The sequence below is a fragment of the Podarcis filfolensis genome (genome assembly GCF_964270895.1).
Source record: "Podarcis filfolensis genome assembly, chromosome: 11".
In the NCBI taxonomy this organism is placed as follows: Eukaryota; Metazoa; Chordata; class Lepidosauria; order Squamata; family Lacertidae; genus Podarcis; species Podarcis filfolensis.
In genome coordinates this window covers 25,371,850-25,387,947 of record NC_139613.1, presented here as the reverse complement: position 1 = coordinate 25,387,947, position 16,098 = coordinate 25,371,850, and the positions used below count along the sequence as shown (strand labels likewise).

At 39.1% G+C, this 16,098-nt stretch overlaps 1 protein-coding gene across 2 annotated transcripts in view; it reads right to left on the bottom strand.

Moving 5' to 3' along the window:
• Positions 1-948: 948 nt before the first annotated feature.
• The window catches only part of RGS7BP (regulator of G protein signaling 7 binding protein), a 55,360-nt gene continuing 40,210 nt past the window's right edge, over positions 949-16,098 (bottom strand). For both annotated transcript variants that reach the window (XM_083576299.1, XM_083576300.1), the window contains 4 exons: positions 13,045-13,175; positions 5,595-5,742; positions 5,110-5,180; positions 949-1,982 (listed from right to left, as the gene is read on the bottom strand). In XM_083576299.1, the coding sequence (XP_083432425.1) occupies positions 1,885-1,982; positions 5,110-5,180; positions 5,595-5,742; positions 13,045-13,175 (448 nt within the window). In that variant the 3' untranslated portion in view covers positions 949-1,884. The remainder of the gene's footprint in view (positions 1,983-5,109; positions 5,181-5,594; positions 5,743-13,044; positions 13,176-16,098) is intronic.

Below are 16,098 nucleotides of genomic sequence, written 5' to 3'. Positions count from 1 at the left end.
CACTGCAGGGACTGACTTCCAGGTCAGAAGAGCGCTGGAAATAGCATATGCGCATAGGTGCTCCTCACCCAGAGCGCCTGTACATGTGTGTCATGCTACTTCTGGTGCACTTCTGGGACAGAGAAGCGCACGTGCACATGTGCACACACTATTTCTGGTGCTCTTCCGACCCGGAAGAGCGCCAGAAATAGCTTGAGCACATGCACTGAGCACATGCCCACTGAGAGGTCTGCTGGGGAATGGACCAGACCGGCCTCAAAAAATGTTGCTGACCCGTGGTCAGCCTCTAAGCAGTCCACCTCTAAGCACACATTTGCTACAAATTGCACCTTCATTCTACTGTTTTGCACAGATGAAGTGGAAGAGCAAGGTCAGTAGAGGGTCATCTAGTCCAACCTTCTGCAATGCAGGGATCTCAAGTACAGGCCAGACCGTGTGCGGATTTGCAGATAACATGGAAACATGGTTTCGCACTACTTACTGCATGAGCTACAACACTCCTCCATCTTGGCCAGGAGAAGGACTTCTGCCACACTTATTTTTAGTTTCGATGAGTCCTGGTTTGTTCATGCTCCAGAGATGGTCTTTTTAAACAAACTGAGAAACCAGCTTCATAATCCATGGGTTGAATTTGCTGCTTTTGAAACTTACAAGAGTTTATTTTAGACCACAAACACACCCCAGTTTGTACATAACAATAGGGCAGGATTTATGGAAACTGAAAATAAACATGGCAGAAATCCTTACCCCAGCCATGTGGGAACATGGAATTTGGAAGTCTGAGGCTTTGGTCAGACTCATTCTAACTTGTGCCATAGTGGTAAGCCATGGTTTAGTATTACATGTGAAGGAGACCAATGATTCAAATTCTTCTAAACAAAGCAGGCAAGATGGGTAGAGGCAACCATACATGGTATTTAGCCGTAAAATTATTACCCAAAAGACATGTTTTAGTTTAACTAAAAAATATTTATTAACAATGTAAAATGTTTAATATTTTACAGTTAGAGCTACTTCTGGCATGCCCTAAAAGCAGTAACACTAAATTGATGTTCAGACACCATGCTTCAACCTTTAATGGAGACAAAATAGGATAATTTGCTTTACATCTGTGGATTTTATAGTTTCCTACACCATCTTTTAAATTTTTAGCCTTTCTTCCCAAAGCTGAAATAGATACATCTGTGGGGGGTTTAAAAAGTAAATTAGCTATTTCTATGCATTGTACATATGTAGATATAACTATCTCATATTTACAGGATCAACATATTGATGTTATGTTGCTTGTGTAATAGAAATTAAGATATTGTATTATGAAGTTCTTGTATAAGTTGAGATATAGAGTGGAAGACTAAATATGAATGAGAGCATAAAAAGCAATAGGAGAGTTTGTGCAAGTTCTCTTATGATATTGGCTCTTTTTATTTTAGCTTTTTAGAACTTAAGCACAGTTTTGCTGTTCTAAATAGTTTTCTATGGATTAGGATTGCTTAATAGAATATGTTCAAATAGTTTTAACATCATACTAGCAAGAGCTACAGTCCTACTATTGTACTGTACACAATTGGCTGTGGTGGTTTGTACACGAAATAAAAAAATCTGAATGTTTTATTTCATAATTATAATATTTGCATCTAATCATAGAATGGTTTAAATCAGGCATGCAGTATGCCATTAAAAAAACTTAAAAATATTCTTCATAATGTTAAATCGGTTTCCTGATTTGGTTCTTATCAGCAACAAATTGTAAAACTCTTGAAAAGGAGGGAAGAAATAATTAGTCGTGTAGAAAACACACACTACCACTTAGAGCATTAAGGTTCATCCCGCTAAAGGTCAAATTGTATTGGCTGTGGTCATCTGTGCATTTCTGTACTGGATCATCTAGCTCGAGACAAGACAGCACAATCCGAAGAACCTCCGCTTCCGTCTTCGCACTAATGGATAAGGAGTTGAAGTCAAGTTTAGGAGGCTGCTGTCATCTGCGATTTAAAAAAACAAAAGATAGAATTAAGCGGAGCAGCAGCAAACCATATATTCTGAAGGACATGTTTTCTGTGTGTTACTTCAGAGTTGCAGCCTGTGGGTCACGATCTGCAAGGGGGTGGTGGGCTTTGTAAAGAAACCCTAGATAATAGTTTTCATGATGAACTGGCATGATGAATACTTCTTACCACTTTTTGATTTGTTGGCTTATTATAACATCATGTTGACACTTGTAACCAAATATCAGAAAAGCTTCAGTCTTACGTCTTAGCACTTGGGAACTGCTCTGATAGCTGCGGCAGATCTGGTGAGGCATTTATACTGGAAGTTGTTTTGAGTGCCTATTACAGCTCACCTCTAATGCACCAGCACATGGCATCTTTCATCAAATTCCATACTAATAGGGGGGTTATGTAAATTTTGGCTTGAATGCCTCAAGTAGCAGTCATAAAACAGGCAAACCTGCAGTTAAAATGCATGGAACCAACAACTGCCGAAGATGTAAAGTCCAAAATGCACATGACAATAAACTGATGGGTCACCGCACCAAGTAAATGTGGGCTTCTGAGTTACCATAACCACTGCTTTACTTTACAATGAGGTAAAGTGAGGCAGCTGCTTCAAATGATGGATCCTGGTTGCCAGTAGGACTGGTAGAGTGGGATTCAAACAGATAGAAATCATGAGGCTCAATCATCTGCGAAGTTCTCCTGCACAAGTTTCATTGAAAAGAATGGAAGCTATGCAGGAATTTTAATGGTTCTGCATGGGGGAACCTCCTGCTGAACTGTAATAAAAAAAATTCTCCCTCTCTTATAATGATAAAACTCAGATACACTACACGAAGCAGAACATTGGAAGATTCAGGACAAAAGAAAATACAGTGGTACCTTGGAAGCAGAACGGAAGCTACTGCAGCCAATTGGAAGCCACAACAGATGTTTGGGTTCCAAAGAACGTTCGCAAACCGGAACACTCACTTCCGGGTTTGCGGCGTTCGGGAGCCGAAGAAGAAGAAGAGTTTGGATTTGATATTCCGCTTTATCACTCTCCTAAAGAGTCTCAAAGCGGCTAATATTCTCTTTTCCCTTCCTCCCCAACAAACACTCTGTGAGGTGAGTGAGGCTGAGAAACTTCAAAGAAGTATGACAAGCCCAAGGTCACCCAGCAACTGCATGTGGAGGAGCGGAGATGCGAACCCGGTTCACCAGATTACGAGACTACCACTTTTAACCACTACACCACACTGGTGTTCGACTTCCAAGGTATGACTGTACGTCTTTTAAACAACGCCCGGTGAAACTATGGAATTCACTTCCACAAGAGGCAGCGATGGCCACTAACTTTAATAGCTTTTAAAAGAGGATAAGATAAATTCACGGAGGATAAGGCTCTCAATGGCTACTAGCCATGATGGCTGTGTTCCTGCTTCATGGTTGGAGGTGTTATGTCTCTGAATACGGTCGCTAGGAATCACAGGTAGGAGAGCCCTATTGCATTTAGGTCCTACCTGTGGGCATCCCATAGGTAACTGGTTGACTACTGTAATAACAGTATGCTAGATTAGATGGGCCATTGGCCTGATCCAGCAGGCTCTTATGTTCTTAAAGGTAAAGGTAAAGGGATCCCTGACCATTAGGTCCAGTCGTGATCGACTGGGGTTGCGGCGCTCATCTCGCTTTATTGGCTGAGAGAGCCGGCGTACAGCTTCCGGGTCATGTGACCAGCATGACTAAGCCACTTCTGGCAAACCAGAGCAGTGCACAGAAACGCCGTTTACCTTCCCACCAGAGTGGTACCTATTTATCTACTTGCACTTTGATGTGCTTTCGAACTGCTAGGTTGGCAGGAGCAGGGACCGAGCAATGGGAGCTCACCCTGTCGCGGGGATTCGAACCGCTGACCTTCTGATCGGCAAGTCCTAGGCTCTGTGGTTTAACCCACAGCGCCACCCGCGTCCCATTATGTTCTTAAACACTGCTAAATGGTGGGAGACAGGAATGCTGTTTAGGGGTTTTGCCTCTGGCACTGAAATGTCTTGGGCCAGCCCTGCACATACATGAGCTTCAACAGCTCACTGCAAGTATTCCTCCATGAAGAAAAATGTATAATTTGAAATTGGCTCAAGGACAGAAAATCGTCAAATTTATTCTCAAACCAGTGCTTAAATTCATTTTATAAGGTGTGAAAAAGGACCCAGATGAATGGGAGATTACATCTAATCACTGAGTGGCAGATAGCAGTGAGGGCTATCATACTGTACTTTAATGTGAGTTTTGCTGGCAACCTCCATTTAAACTCCACAGAAATATTTGAATTTATTATCCATCATTTTTATTATGTTTTAGTAGAGAAGTAACTCCTCTAGGCACAGCTAGTTGAACATTATGCCCCTTCATAATTCAGCGTTGTCCAGCTCTCAATTCCTTAAGTTGCTAATAATTACCTAGTTAATAATTATTTATTTCTACCCCATACTTTTACTTGAATTTACACCGCCATATAGGCGGAGGTCTCAGGGCGGTTTATTAATTTTATTTCTACATATTTTAAAAAAATAAATAATAATTAAACAACATTTTGGGTTTTACAATAAATCAGTCAACCTAGGACTTTCCCTCTCTCCCTCCATGGTTCCCCCAAAATTTCAATTTGTGCTGCATATTATAGTTACTCCATGCCTTTGCTTCTACAAAAAAACAAAAACAAACAAGCAACAACAACAAAATTCCACTGACGTTTCCACTGCTGCTCTCAGTCAAATCCTATTTGCCTCTTAACATGTTTACACTGAGTTTTTAAATAATCCACAAACATTTTCCAATCTTCCTTGGCATGCAATTTAAATTTCAACAGTAGGGAGGCCATAGAGGGAAATTATGAATGGAAAGAAAGAGGTAAGAATAAAGGGATGTATATGAGCGCAAACTTTATTTCAACTGGGGTAAAGGCTAAGAAGCTAAGCCACACTTCTCTCAAGAAATGTTTAAAAATTTAGAGGAACGTTACATTGTCAAACCTTTTCTCTATATAGAATATTAGGAGTTTGTTTAACGTTACCAGAAGAAACCAAGTCTGATCACTTAACTATCCAATTATCAGATGCAGAAAAGAAAGGCTTACCTTGATTTTTCAGTGGCAAAGGCATAGTCTCCCTGAGTTTGCTTAAAAGGTTTTTCATTTCTCTCATATCCCTGTAGAAATGAAGCACAGAACTGTTCAAATAGAACAGACATTGCTTAAGCTTAGATAAAAGCTACTTCTGCTTTTCAGGATTCCAAGAATAGTACTACGTCTGAACAAAAAGGATAAAAATAAAATAAAAATCAGAATGTTGGACTGAATAATTTTTGCAAATGTCTAATGGACAAGTGATGGAGTTATAATAAAAAAGACCACTGTAAGTCTCCAATTTTATTCAAGTATGCTCTTCCACTGTGATCAGTAATAAAGATTAAGAAGGAGAATGGCTGCTCATTCAGAGGCAATTTTTATTCCAGCAAGCTTTTTGTGAAGTTCCATGAAGGGATGTGGAAACAAAGGTCTACTTCCACACATGCCTCAGTGTTTAATGGGATCAAATTAAGAATAATAAATAGAAAACATACCTTTCAGTATTTTCAATATCCGTGGAAACCTGCCATAAATGTTGTTGGATGTCTGTGGGTGAAGATGATGTGTCTTCTAAAATAGGGACTTCTGAACTCTCCTCTACTTTACTGTCTATGATCTTGGGTGCTGCACAAGTCTCTATCCCTTTCAAATGGTCAAAATCAAAACAAACTATAATTACAAAAAACCTCATAACCACGTTTCCCCACACCCAGCATCTCTCATTCTTGAAATAATTGCTGGACTTGAGTGCTATGTATACTATGAACTAATGAAATAAGGTAAATAAATAAAAATTCTGTACTATGGAAAGTTCAATTCTGTGTGACCTATATAAATAATGAAATTTTGCGTGGGTTTACATATTCAGCAGAGTTCATTCCCCTTCTATTAAGTAAAGGAAAGTGAACAACTAGTGAGGTACGCAGCCTGATACCTCCTGGCAACTTTATTTCTTATTTCTTAAATTTCTATTATGTTACTCTTCCCAAAGAAGTCCAGCTTCTCTTCAGCCACCCCTCTTGTTTCTATGGTTCCATCACCTATTGTTATGCACACATTTCCAAGGCTATCTTTGCTTATGAACTCTATTTATAGCATGAAATTATTTGTCAATGATGCCTCTTCCCTCATGCAGCCCCATTCTTATCACAAAGCATTTTGTAATGATCTCCTTAACTAATTTGTCTGTCAGACATAATTAAATGCAATTGCTGTACAGCACACTACAAACTTTTTGAGTCATTATTGATATTTCTGCTATGAAATCTCTTACTATGTATATATATGATTTCTAGACTGCCATTCATCACACAGTGAACTTGGGGTAGTTTCCAACATAATATAAATACAATAAAATATAGTACATAAAAAACAATAATTAAATAAAACACAGCAGTGCAGAATAAACCTGGAGCATCAGGCAACATTTACACCAATTTTAGTCACCACAACATTGAAAGTCATTTTCAGGGTCCACGTTTCTCTCTATGAAAACAGGTGAGTACATTTCAACATCTCCTCCTCAGCACATCTAAAGATCTCCCTTCCAACTTAATTTTTGTTTCTTATAGCACTTGTACATTTTGAAATTAAGAGTGAGGGAACCAGAACACATTATTTAACCAATTTATTCCTTTTATGCTTACTTAGCTGAAAATTAGGCGAGAAACACACCCTAGTTTAATATTTTAACCCTTGAAAGTTAAAATATTAACTATCAAAAACTTTTATGTTCTAAGATGTTTCGCTATATGTTGCACACAAAATGCTAAACAACAAATGTGCAATGAGTTTCAGTTTGGGAGGTTTCTGAACTGGGTCTGGCAAATGCCGTGTAGCACTGGTTTTATTTTGGAGTGTCCTCAGTGCACCATTTCGATATCATTTTGAATTTCCATCAGGGAAGCACTGTAGCAGAGTCACAGATGTTTCATTTTTTAAACTACCTGTTTGATTATATGAATTCCTTAGAGCATGTCTCACATTGATTTTTTTGGCCTCGTTTAGGTAAAATGCCATGCTTTGGAAATAATTCATTTAACATACAAGGTAACTCACTCAGGCTAACACAAGTGGTCTGAGTCAAAGGGGTAAGGTGGAAAGTGATGGGCCAACTACACAAATGTAAAAAAATAAAGCAAAAGGGAGCCTTTAATAGTGTAGAGGGTTCCTTGCTCAGGATCTCTTCTAATTGAATTAAATCAAAAATTTGTTTGAATATAAGAGACAACTGAGTGCACTGTTGCAAAATAATGAATTCTTTTAGACAGCACAAGTGCTAGTTGCACACTCACAATGAGGACAAAGTAATAAACTCTGGCATTCAGCAATTTCCACATGAGAAGCACTTGATTGCCTCCAGGCAGTCGTTCCACATTTTCCAGTGCAGCAGCTCAGCCCCAGACAAAGGGTAACTCTGAAGTGGCATCTGTGCACAGAAGGCCAACACCTTGTAAATTCCCAAATTTGTCATGAGGCATGGCTAACAATAAGCTTCCAGACAGCTCTCAAGATTTTCCTGGTCATTGGTTCACCTGTTGATGGTTAGGATTAATTTTCACATTAGTCTTCTCTCTGCTTCTTTTTATGAGGTACACACAGGGAAGAGGTTTCAGGATGTGGCAGTATCTTGTATCTTGTATCTAACTGTTAGGCCAACCAATTTTTTCAAGGATTGTGGAAGACATGCCTAAGGACTTATCTAGACAATGCTGTCCCACAACGCAGTAAGCCAGATATTATTTTGCCAAATGTGGCTATAGATTTTGCAGATATTCATATACCTTTATAATATTATTATTGTTAATATAATCAATTACATTGTGATTAAGAATTTATTGTAGGGATGAGATGAATTACGAAATGCTTAGAGTGTGAGCATGCCACAGAGAAAAAACAGCTTGCTGAACAGATAAGCAGGACATTGTTTACTGAGAGCAGCCCTTGGAAGAAGAGCGTAAGGTTTCAGGACAGCTATGCCCATTTGCCCTCTAGAGGTCAGAGATTATGACCTTAGGTCATATATTGAGAGAACTCCTTGCAATTCCAAAGATATCTGCATTCAGCACATCAGTTCACTAGTCAAGTAGCAACAGATTAAGCACCATATAGGAAATTTGGGCCCAGAGCCACTTTTGGTTGAAGACCTCTGCAGCACCCCAAACAACATATGAAGTTACATTGGTAAGCTGAGACCTCTGGATTTATAAATAATAATAATAATAATAATAATAATAATAATAACAGGCACCCACTTCATACATCTCTCTGTGCTTCTAGACTGGCCATCTAGTTAGAGCAAATATCTTGGTAACTGTATCACTGCAGAGCATGTGTGAATGTGTTGCATGACTGACAGCTTTTGAAGAAATGAAATTATACTGTATTTTGATAACTGGTAGCATTGCCTAGGTTTCTGTGCACTCCTCCTCCAATCCTGGGCTGCATTCCTGACAGTAGCCCAATCCATTTTAGGCTTTGCAAGTCAGGTTACTGTGTTTACTGGATATGTGTACTGGCATTACCTTGGTACAAAGAAATAGCCCCACTGAGAGGAGGCTATGTTTTTGGATTTTAAACTATGTTATTCCTGAACTGAATTGCCATTTAATGCATGTCATCCTGAATTTCCATAGGCATTTTGAATTTGTGGCACTGTTTTGATGTTCATTTGGTATAACTGTGGAATTATTTTTAATTTATTGTTCAAACCGCGGTTACATTGACTGTTCTGATATTGTTCCACTGACCTGTTCCCCTCCCCCCATGCCTGCTGTTGGTTTCCTTTGAGAAATAAAAGTAGACAATAAATATTAAAGGGAGGCTGTCAGCTCCTAAAAGGGCCACTTAAAGGATCTGAGAAAACTCTGATGACATGCTTGCTTTGGTATTTTAAAATATGTAAATCAACTTGATCTCTTGGCAGAAAGGTGATATAGAAATACAACGAATTCATACAGGGAAATAAAATAGTTTTAGATGTATTTGAAATAAAATAAATAACCAAAGTTAGTGTGCTTAGCACTGGAGTGTAAGGGTATAAAAAAAGTGGATCCTGTGAGTCTTTATGACTGCATAGAGACTTATAGCTCAAGGCTGAAAGGACAAACACCCACCATCCATTACTCAGTGGTTTGAAGTTCTTACTGCCCTTTCTACATTTCAACGTCTATTTTAAAATCGTCAATCTCGCTTGGATTCATATTAGAACATATGGACTGTTTATATTAGTGTGTTTATTTAAATTAGGATTGCTGAGATTATTTTGATCTTTCTCAGTGGATTATTTTATTGTTAATGGGCGTTTACTTTGTTTCTTTCCTCACCCGCTTTTCGTGCTATGTTTGCAATAAAAAATATATGAAGAAAAGAAGAGTACATAGTCTGTGAATAGCAGTGGGTGAAAAAAGCAGTTCCTTAAGAGTTATTCCGGTTGTTTTAACAATTCTAAGGGTCTCTATGGTTCATGGCTAATTTTTTTTTAGTGGGGAAAGTGCTCAGCTCTAAAAAAGAACTGCAAATAAAATGGCAGGCTGGAGGGCGGGTTTGGACTTGAGATTTTTCATGCACCATCCAATAGATGCACTCAACACTTCTGCAATCACATATGTGTGGTACTCAGCAACTTACTTAAAAATTAGATTAGTTATAGAAATATTTAGCCTAAGTGAAAGAATATTTGAATAACAACTTTTCCTAGCCATATTTCAACTAAAAAAACCTTTCCATATATTAAGTTGCTGCCTAAAAGGGAGCAAGGAAGAATTCCTGAAAATATAGAACCCTGTAGCTGTGCTTTATTAGGGTTCAATCGCCCTGACTAGATGTCCATGGGGGAAGCCATCTTTTCTCCGCAAGAATGTTCCAGAGAGCAATGCTACATCATAATGTTGCATCATTCCCAGGGAAGTTCTGTCCCCATGGATACTACTGGATGGCTGTGGTCAATCAAGCTGCACCTTGAAACAGCTAAAAGGGAAAGGAACCACCCTCAGCTACCTGTTATTTGAAGGGTGAGACTTCCCTATGAAATAATTTTACCTGCTCTAAAAAGACCAAATCAACACTGGAAGGGGTGTTTTGCTTCACCCCTTAAAAATACTGGAAAAAGCTAGACAAAATATTTCATTCCAGCTTTAGTTAGAAACCACTTTAGGGTCTGCTCTGTGGTGGCAACAGTAGTGAAGAAAATTTACTTCGCCACCACCTTATTTTTAAAACACATCTGAGGGAAGCCCTGTTTAGGGAAGTTTTTAATATTTAATGCTGTATTGTTGTTAACACTCGATTGGGAGCTGCCCAGAGTGGCTGGGGAAACTCTGGGCTGGGCGGGGTATAAACAAACAAACAAACAAACAAATTATCATCATCATCACCATCATCATCATCATCATCATCATTGCAACTGCACAATGTTAGCCAGTGAATCTAATTTGAGTGGTGAGGGCCTCTTTCACATGGGCCCAGGTTATGAACGGATGATCTCCTGAGGAGATCAATTTGCATCACATTTTCCAGATAAAGACCACTCACCTCTATTCCTACTTGGAGGCTATAGTTAACCCATAGTTAAGCACTGTCTGGCTTTGTCATTTTGGATACTTTTCAGCCTAACTGCGCTGGGCTAAAAGGAAAAACCACCTGACCTGGTGTAGGCTACCTTCCTTTGTTCCCTATGAATATTTTCTAATAAAATTTGCAGTTATGTAACACTTTTCCTGACTGTGCCAAACACTTCAAATGTATCCTTAGTAATCCTGACAACAATGCTGCAAAATATATCTTTGTTGCCATGCTACAGATTGGGGAGAGGGTAGAAGAAAGCTGAGGAAACGCTGCCTTGCCTAAAGCTACCTAGCAAGTTCATGGTTGAAGTAAATATTTGAACCAGATGGGGCTTCCCAACTCACATTACACTGCAGCAGCTCCCCAAATTATGACTGGGCATTTAGAGCAGCAAGCTACTACAGATATGAGGGCTTATTGTGAAAATATTATAAAAACCCAACAGCATTTGTGCATTAAAAGCATTCACCGCTTATATAAATGTGCTTTATAAATAATGACAGCTGTAAGAACAGGTCCTATTGATGGAAAGTACGTCCCCACATTTCCTAGTATTGTTTACTGGCATGAATTAACAGGGAACAGATGAGCGGAGATGCATTTCTTATATGGCTCCACAGTAGATGTGCCCAGCACAAGGCATGCTAACGTTGTCTTCTGCCCAATTAGTGTGTGGGAGGAAAGCATCGTGTTTGCAAGAGAAGGGCACATCTGGATTAGAAACAGCTCGATGTATTTCTGCGGAGCAGCTATTTTTGTTCTTGAGATTTTTTCCACTCTACAAGCAGCCTACTTTTCCTCCTGTAGGTCAGCTCCCTCCAGGAGTAGTCTGAACTTGGGTAACTAGCTGAACTTTACAAAAGATATAAAAAGCAACAAAGAGCCCCAGGCTTTGATTCTGCAGAGTTGTTCTATACCCATGAGGAAGATGAAGTTAGCAAAAGTGCTGAACAGAACAGCCTGCTTTTGCTAAACACCTATAAGTACAGTCTTTCCCCCTCCCCTCCTCCAGAAGAGACCAGACTTGGGGAATACTTATTCACAAATGCTAACATTTGTTCAGCCCTTTCTGGTTCTCATGAAAACTTCCATGAAAAAGCTAACACGCATCAACTAAGCTAGCTCAGTAGACTTGTCCTTGGAAAACTGTACATAGAGCCAGTTTGGCTATATGGCCACGCATTCAGAGCTACACCAAAAGCAGTAGTGCTAGGCATAGAAGATGCAGCAGCTGTGAAATATATTGATGAAATGCAACCTGCTAGATATGTTGTAACATACCATAATCTATGCCAGACAGACATATGCAAGCTCAGTGTGCAGCCCACTGATACGTATGAAAGATTTGAAGAGGATGAAGGGACTAGGCCGCAGCGGTTCTCAACCTGTGGGTCCCCAGATGTTGTTGGACTACAACTCCCATCATCCTTAGCTAGCAAGGCCAGAGCTCAGGGATGATGGGAGTTGTAGTCCAACAACATCTGGGGACCCACAGGTTGAGAACCTCTGGACTAGGGGGATTAGGGCTCATCCATAGGCATGATTGTCCCATGCCTGAAAAGCATGGGCATGAGAGGTTTTCCCCTTGCCCCACTCTTTTCCTAGGGAAAACCCACCCTTTAGCTATAAATCAAGGCAAACAACAATCCAGAGAAAACAACCCCTATCATTCCTAAGCACTGGTCATGTGTGCTGGAGCTGATGGGAGCTGGAATGCAACAAGAGGACCATAGGTTCCCAATCAATTCACCCGAGGTCTATTTAGGTGGAAAAACCAAAGAGGAACTACAGTCCTAAAAGAAAGTCATTGCATCTCATTTAATGATTATGGGCCAATGGAAATAGTGTTGTTCTTGGATATGGGATTTTTGGTTCTAAATTCCTGCAAAACTATAAATTTTAACTATGCGTATGGAGGAGTTAAAGAAGAAGGAATAGGATGTGAGGGTGGGGTGATCATGACCTTGAGCTCTTTGGATGAAAGGCAGGATCTAAATGTAACAAACAAACAAATATTTAATAAATATGGAAGGTGGTTTTTATAATAACTTTTTTTTGCTACTTATCTAAATTTTATCTTGTAATGACTTATGGTTATGATCAATATATTGATTCTTTCTATTTCAGTGGAAGCAACTAATCCATGTGCATATTCCACTGAAATCAACAGTGTTGGCTAAGTTTTCAAGAATTCTAGACGCATTTTGGCGCGGACACAGTCGTCCAGAATGAGGCATAAAAGCGTTCTAACATCTCATGGGCAGGCTGGTTGGAGAATAACAGATGAAGCTGCATGGCAAAAGTCCTGTTTAACACATAGCCAATGACAACTGAAGTGCATGAAGCAAGATCAAGAGCATTTATGATGTAGGTGAATACCTTTTCGATGAAGCTGAAGTGATCCTAGTAGGCATATGGATTTTAGCATCTCTGTCGTATACATTTCTAAGCAACACTGCAACTGAATATATAGTCTACAGATCTCAGGATGAATCTCACCATCTTCTGGGCTGCAACAATATATAAAAAAATCAAACAGAAAATGTTATTTCCATAATTTATCTGTCTCCACAGTTTAGACATTCTAGACAGTTTTTAAAAATGGTCTATTTTTGAAGAATTATATACAAACCTTGTAATGCTATAGACATATTTTAAGGTGTATGATTTAACAATACAGATTATAATATTGTTGTTGTTGTTGTTATTATGTATTTATACTTTGCCTTTTTCTCTGGCGGGACACAACGTGCCTTACAGATAAATACAAGAACTGCTAAAACGTAGAGCAATCCATCATTGAAATACAATTAAACATTGATAGAATTAAAACTATATACATATATATAATCTGTTTAAAACATACCAATAATTTTGTAATACTGATCTGAAATTAAAATTGCAGACAGGACCAGCTCAGCTTGTAGCCCTAAATATACCACGAAAAATCATATGGGGCGGGGGGAGAGGAGAGAAGAAGAGGCATGGTATGAATTTTCTCGCAAGATTTAGGTTCTGTCCCTAAGTCTAAAAAGAGTCAATCACCCCTGGATGATCAATGAATTCTGAGGGACTTGCAAAACAAATGTGTGAATAAAATGTCATTTTTCCTAATGTTTTATTTAACCTGGTCAAATACAGTACCTTAAAATATTTTCAAACTGCATGCAGTACTGCACAAAGATAAAAACTGGACTAAAAAGGGGAAAGATTTAACTTAAGTACTATAATTTCTGATTCCTGTCAAAAGTAATTCCAGCCTTGGATTAAACACTATTTATAGCAGCAGATGCCACACAAGTTCAGAGTAATTACTGATTTTAAAGATCACAATTTCTCCTTTGGCTCTACCCTCTCACCCTTTTACTCCAACCAACAACCCTAGAGACACGATCAGATGCTGACTGGCTGCTCTAATGCTGCAATGCCCTGTTAATGTGCTATTTTTGTAACCCTTCTTCTTAGATTACAGCTGACTTCCGTTCTCAAATGCATGGCTGTTATCCTCATTGATTTCTTTTGAAATCACACTCATGAGGGCAAAAGATCCTGTTCGGAATATAACTTGTACTAAGATGTTCTTCAGCATCCCTGGTGGTTGTAAAGATTCATTCCTTGCACGATGTTTCAGAACTCTCTTTTTAATGCCAGCAGAGTCCTCACAGAGGTGTTCTTATGCCAAGTTTGCAGTTAGAGTGGACCATGAGGTCAAGAGAGGCAGGTCTTTTGTTTTTTCTTTTAAAAGTGCTGGGGCCTTTTACCCAAAAAGAATGATAGGTACAAAATATATTTTATAAAATACTAGGAATTTATGAGAAATGTTGAAAAATTAAGGCCTAGGGAAATACACTTTTTCTGTAAATGTTTTCAATAATTTTCAGTTTGCACTGGGAAACGTGGTGCCCTTCAGATGTTGTTGGACTACAAGTCCCATTACCCGTATCCATTATGGTCAATGGTCAGGGATGATAGGAGTTGTAGTCCAACAAAACATCTGGAGGGCACCACATTGGTTACCTCCGGCTCCCTCGGCCAATAAAGCGAGATGAGCGCCGCAACCCCAGAGTTGGCCACGACTGGACCTAATGGTCAGGGGTCCCTTTACCTTTACCTAGAGTGATCTAATTTTTCTTGTATTTAGTATAATAATAATAAGCTGAAATGATCAAACTTGGTGTTTATTTATTGTTACTAATGAACTTATGGCACAGAATATTTCCTGGTTTGTTTTTTTTTAAAAAGGCCTTCAAAAGATTTCCACCAGTAATCATTTATTATACCTCATATGAATGACCTTTTTTTTTAACAGTGTATTGATTTGTGCATCTGACTGTCACTGTGACAAGACACTACAGTAATTACTAGCAACAGCAATCATAAGTACTGTAATGCTTAGTAGAATTTTTCTGTGACCAATTTGTTGTTGTTGTTTAGTCGTGTCCGACTCTTCGTGACCCCATGGACCAGAGCATGCCAGGCACTCCTGCCTTCCACTGCCTCCCGCAGTTTGGTCAAACTCATGTTAGTAGCTTAGAGTACACTGTCCAACCACCTTGTCCTCTGTCTTCCCCTTCTCCTTGTGCCCTCAATCTTTCTCAACATCAGGGTCTTTTCCAGGGAGTCTTCTCTTCTCATGAGGTCGCCAAAGTTTTGGAGCCTCAGCTTCAGGGTCTGTCCTTCCAGTGAGCACTCAGGGCTGATTTCCTTAAGAATGGATAGGTTTGATCTTCTCTAAAGATGTTTATCACTGATAGCAATGTTTTATCCTATATAAAGTGGAGCTCTAATGCTTCTGTGTTACTTTTTTAGATGAAGAAATGTGATAAAAATAATCAAAACAGTAAGTGTGCAGCAAAGCTCTGAACATTAAACAATTCTGTATCAAAATCACAGGTGTTTGAGAAGATCCTGAGAGCAAATAAGGGGCTAAATCACTATCTTTTGTATGTGTAAAAGATCCACCCTTCACAAGCACCAAGCCAGATAATACAGTGTTAAGAATTCACTCATGTGTCTGTTCCTGTGTGACACAGGGTAATTCCAATTAGGTGTGAAATATGGTGTTTCAGAGTGAGCCCGAGTTATTATTGCTTAAGATTTTTAGAAACATCACTTACAAATGGTCTCAGATGTGGCTGATGCCATTTCCAACCTAGGGTTCCCTAGTTAAGTTACCAGAAGTCCAGATGCCAATAGAAGCCATGGGGCTAATATGTTTGGCTCCAATATCCTGATGTAGCCACCCTCAAGTAGCCAAAATCTGAATGCCCATTTGCACATATTCATTTCTAGGGTTGGAAGCATCTCATTTTTCCATTCTTAAATTCAATTCTCCTCATTTCTGCAGTGATTTGTCAATTTCATTATAAAAAGCCCTCATGGAAATTCTTCAGTATTTTAGCGTGAATTTCTCATAGTAAACACATTTTTGTC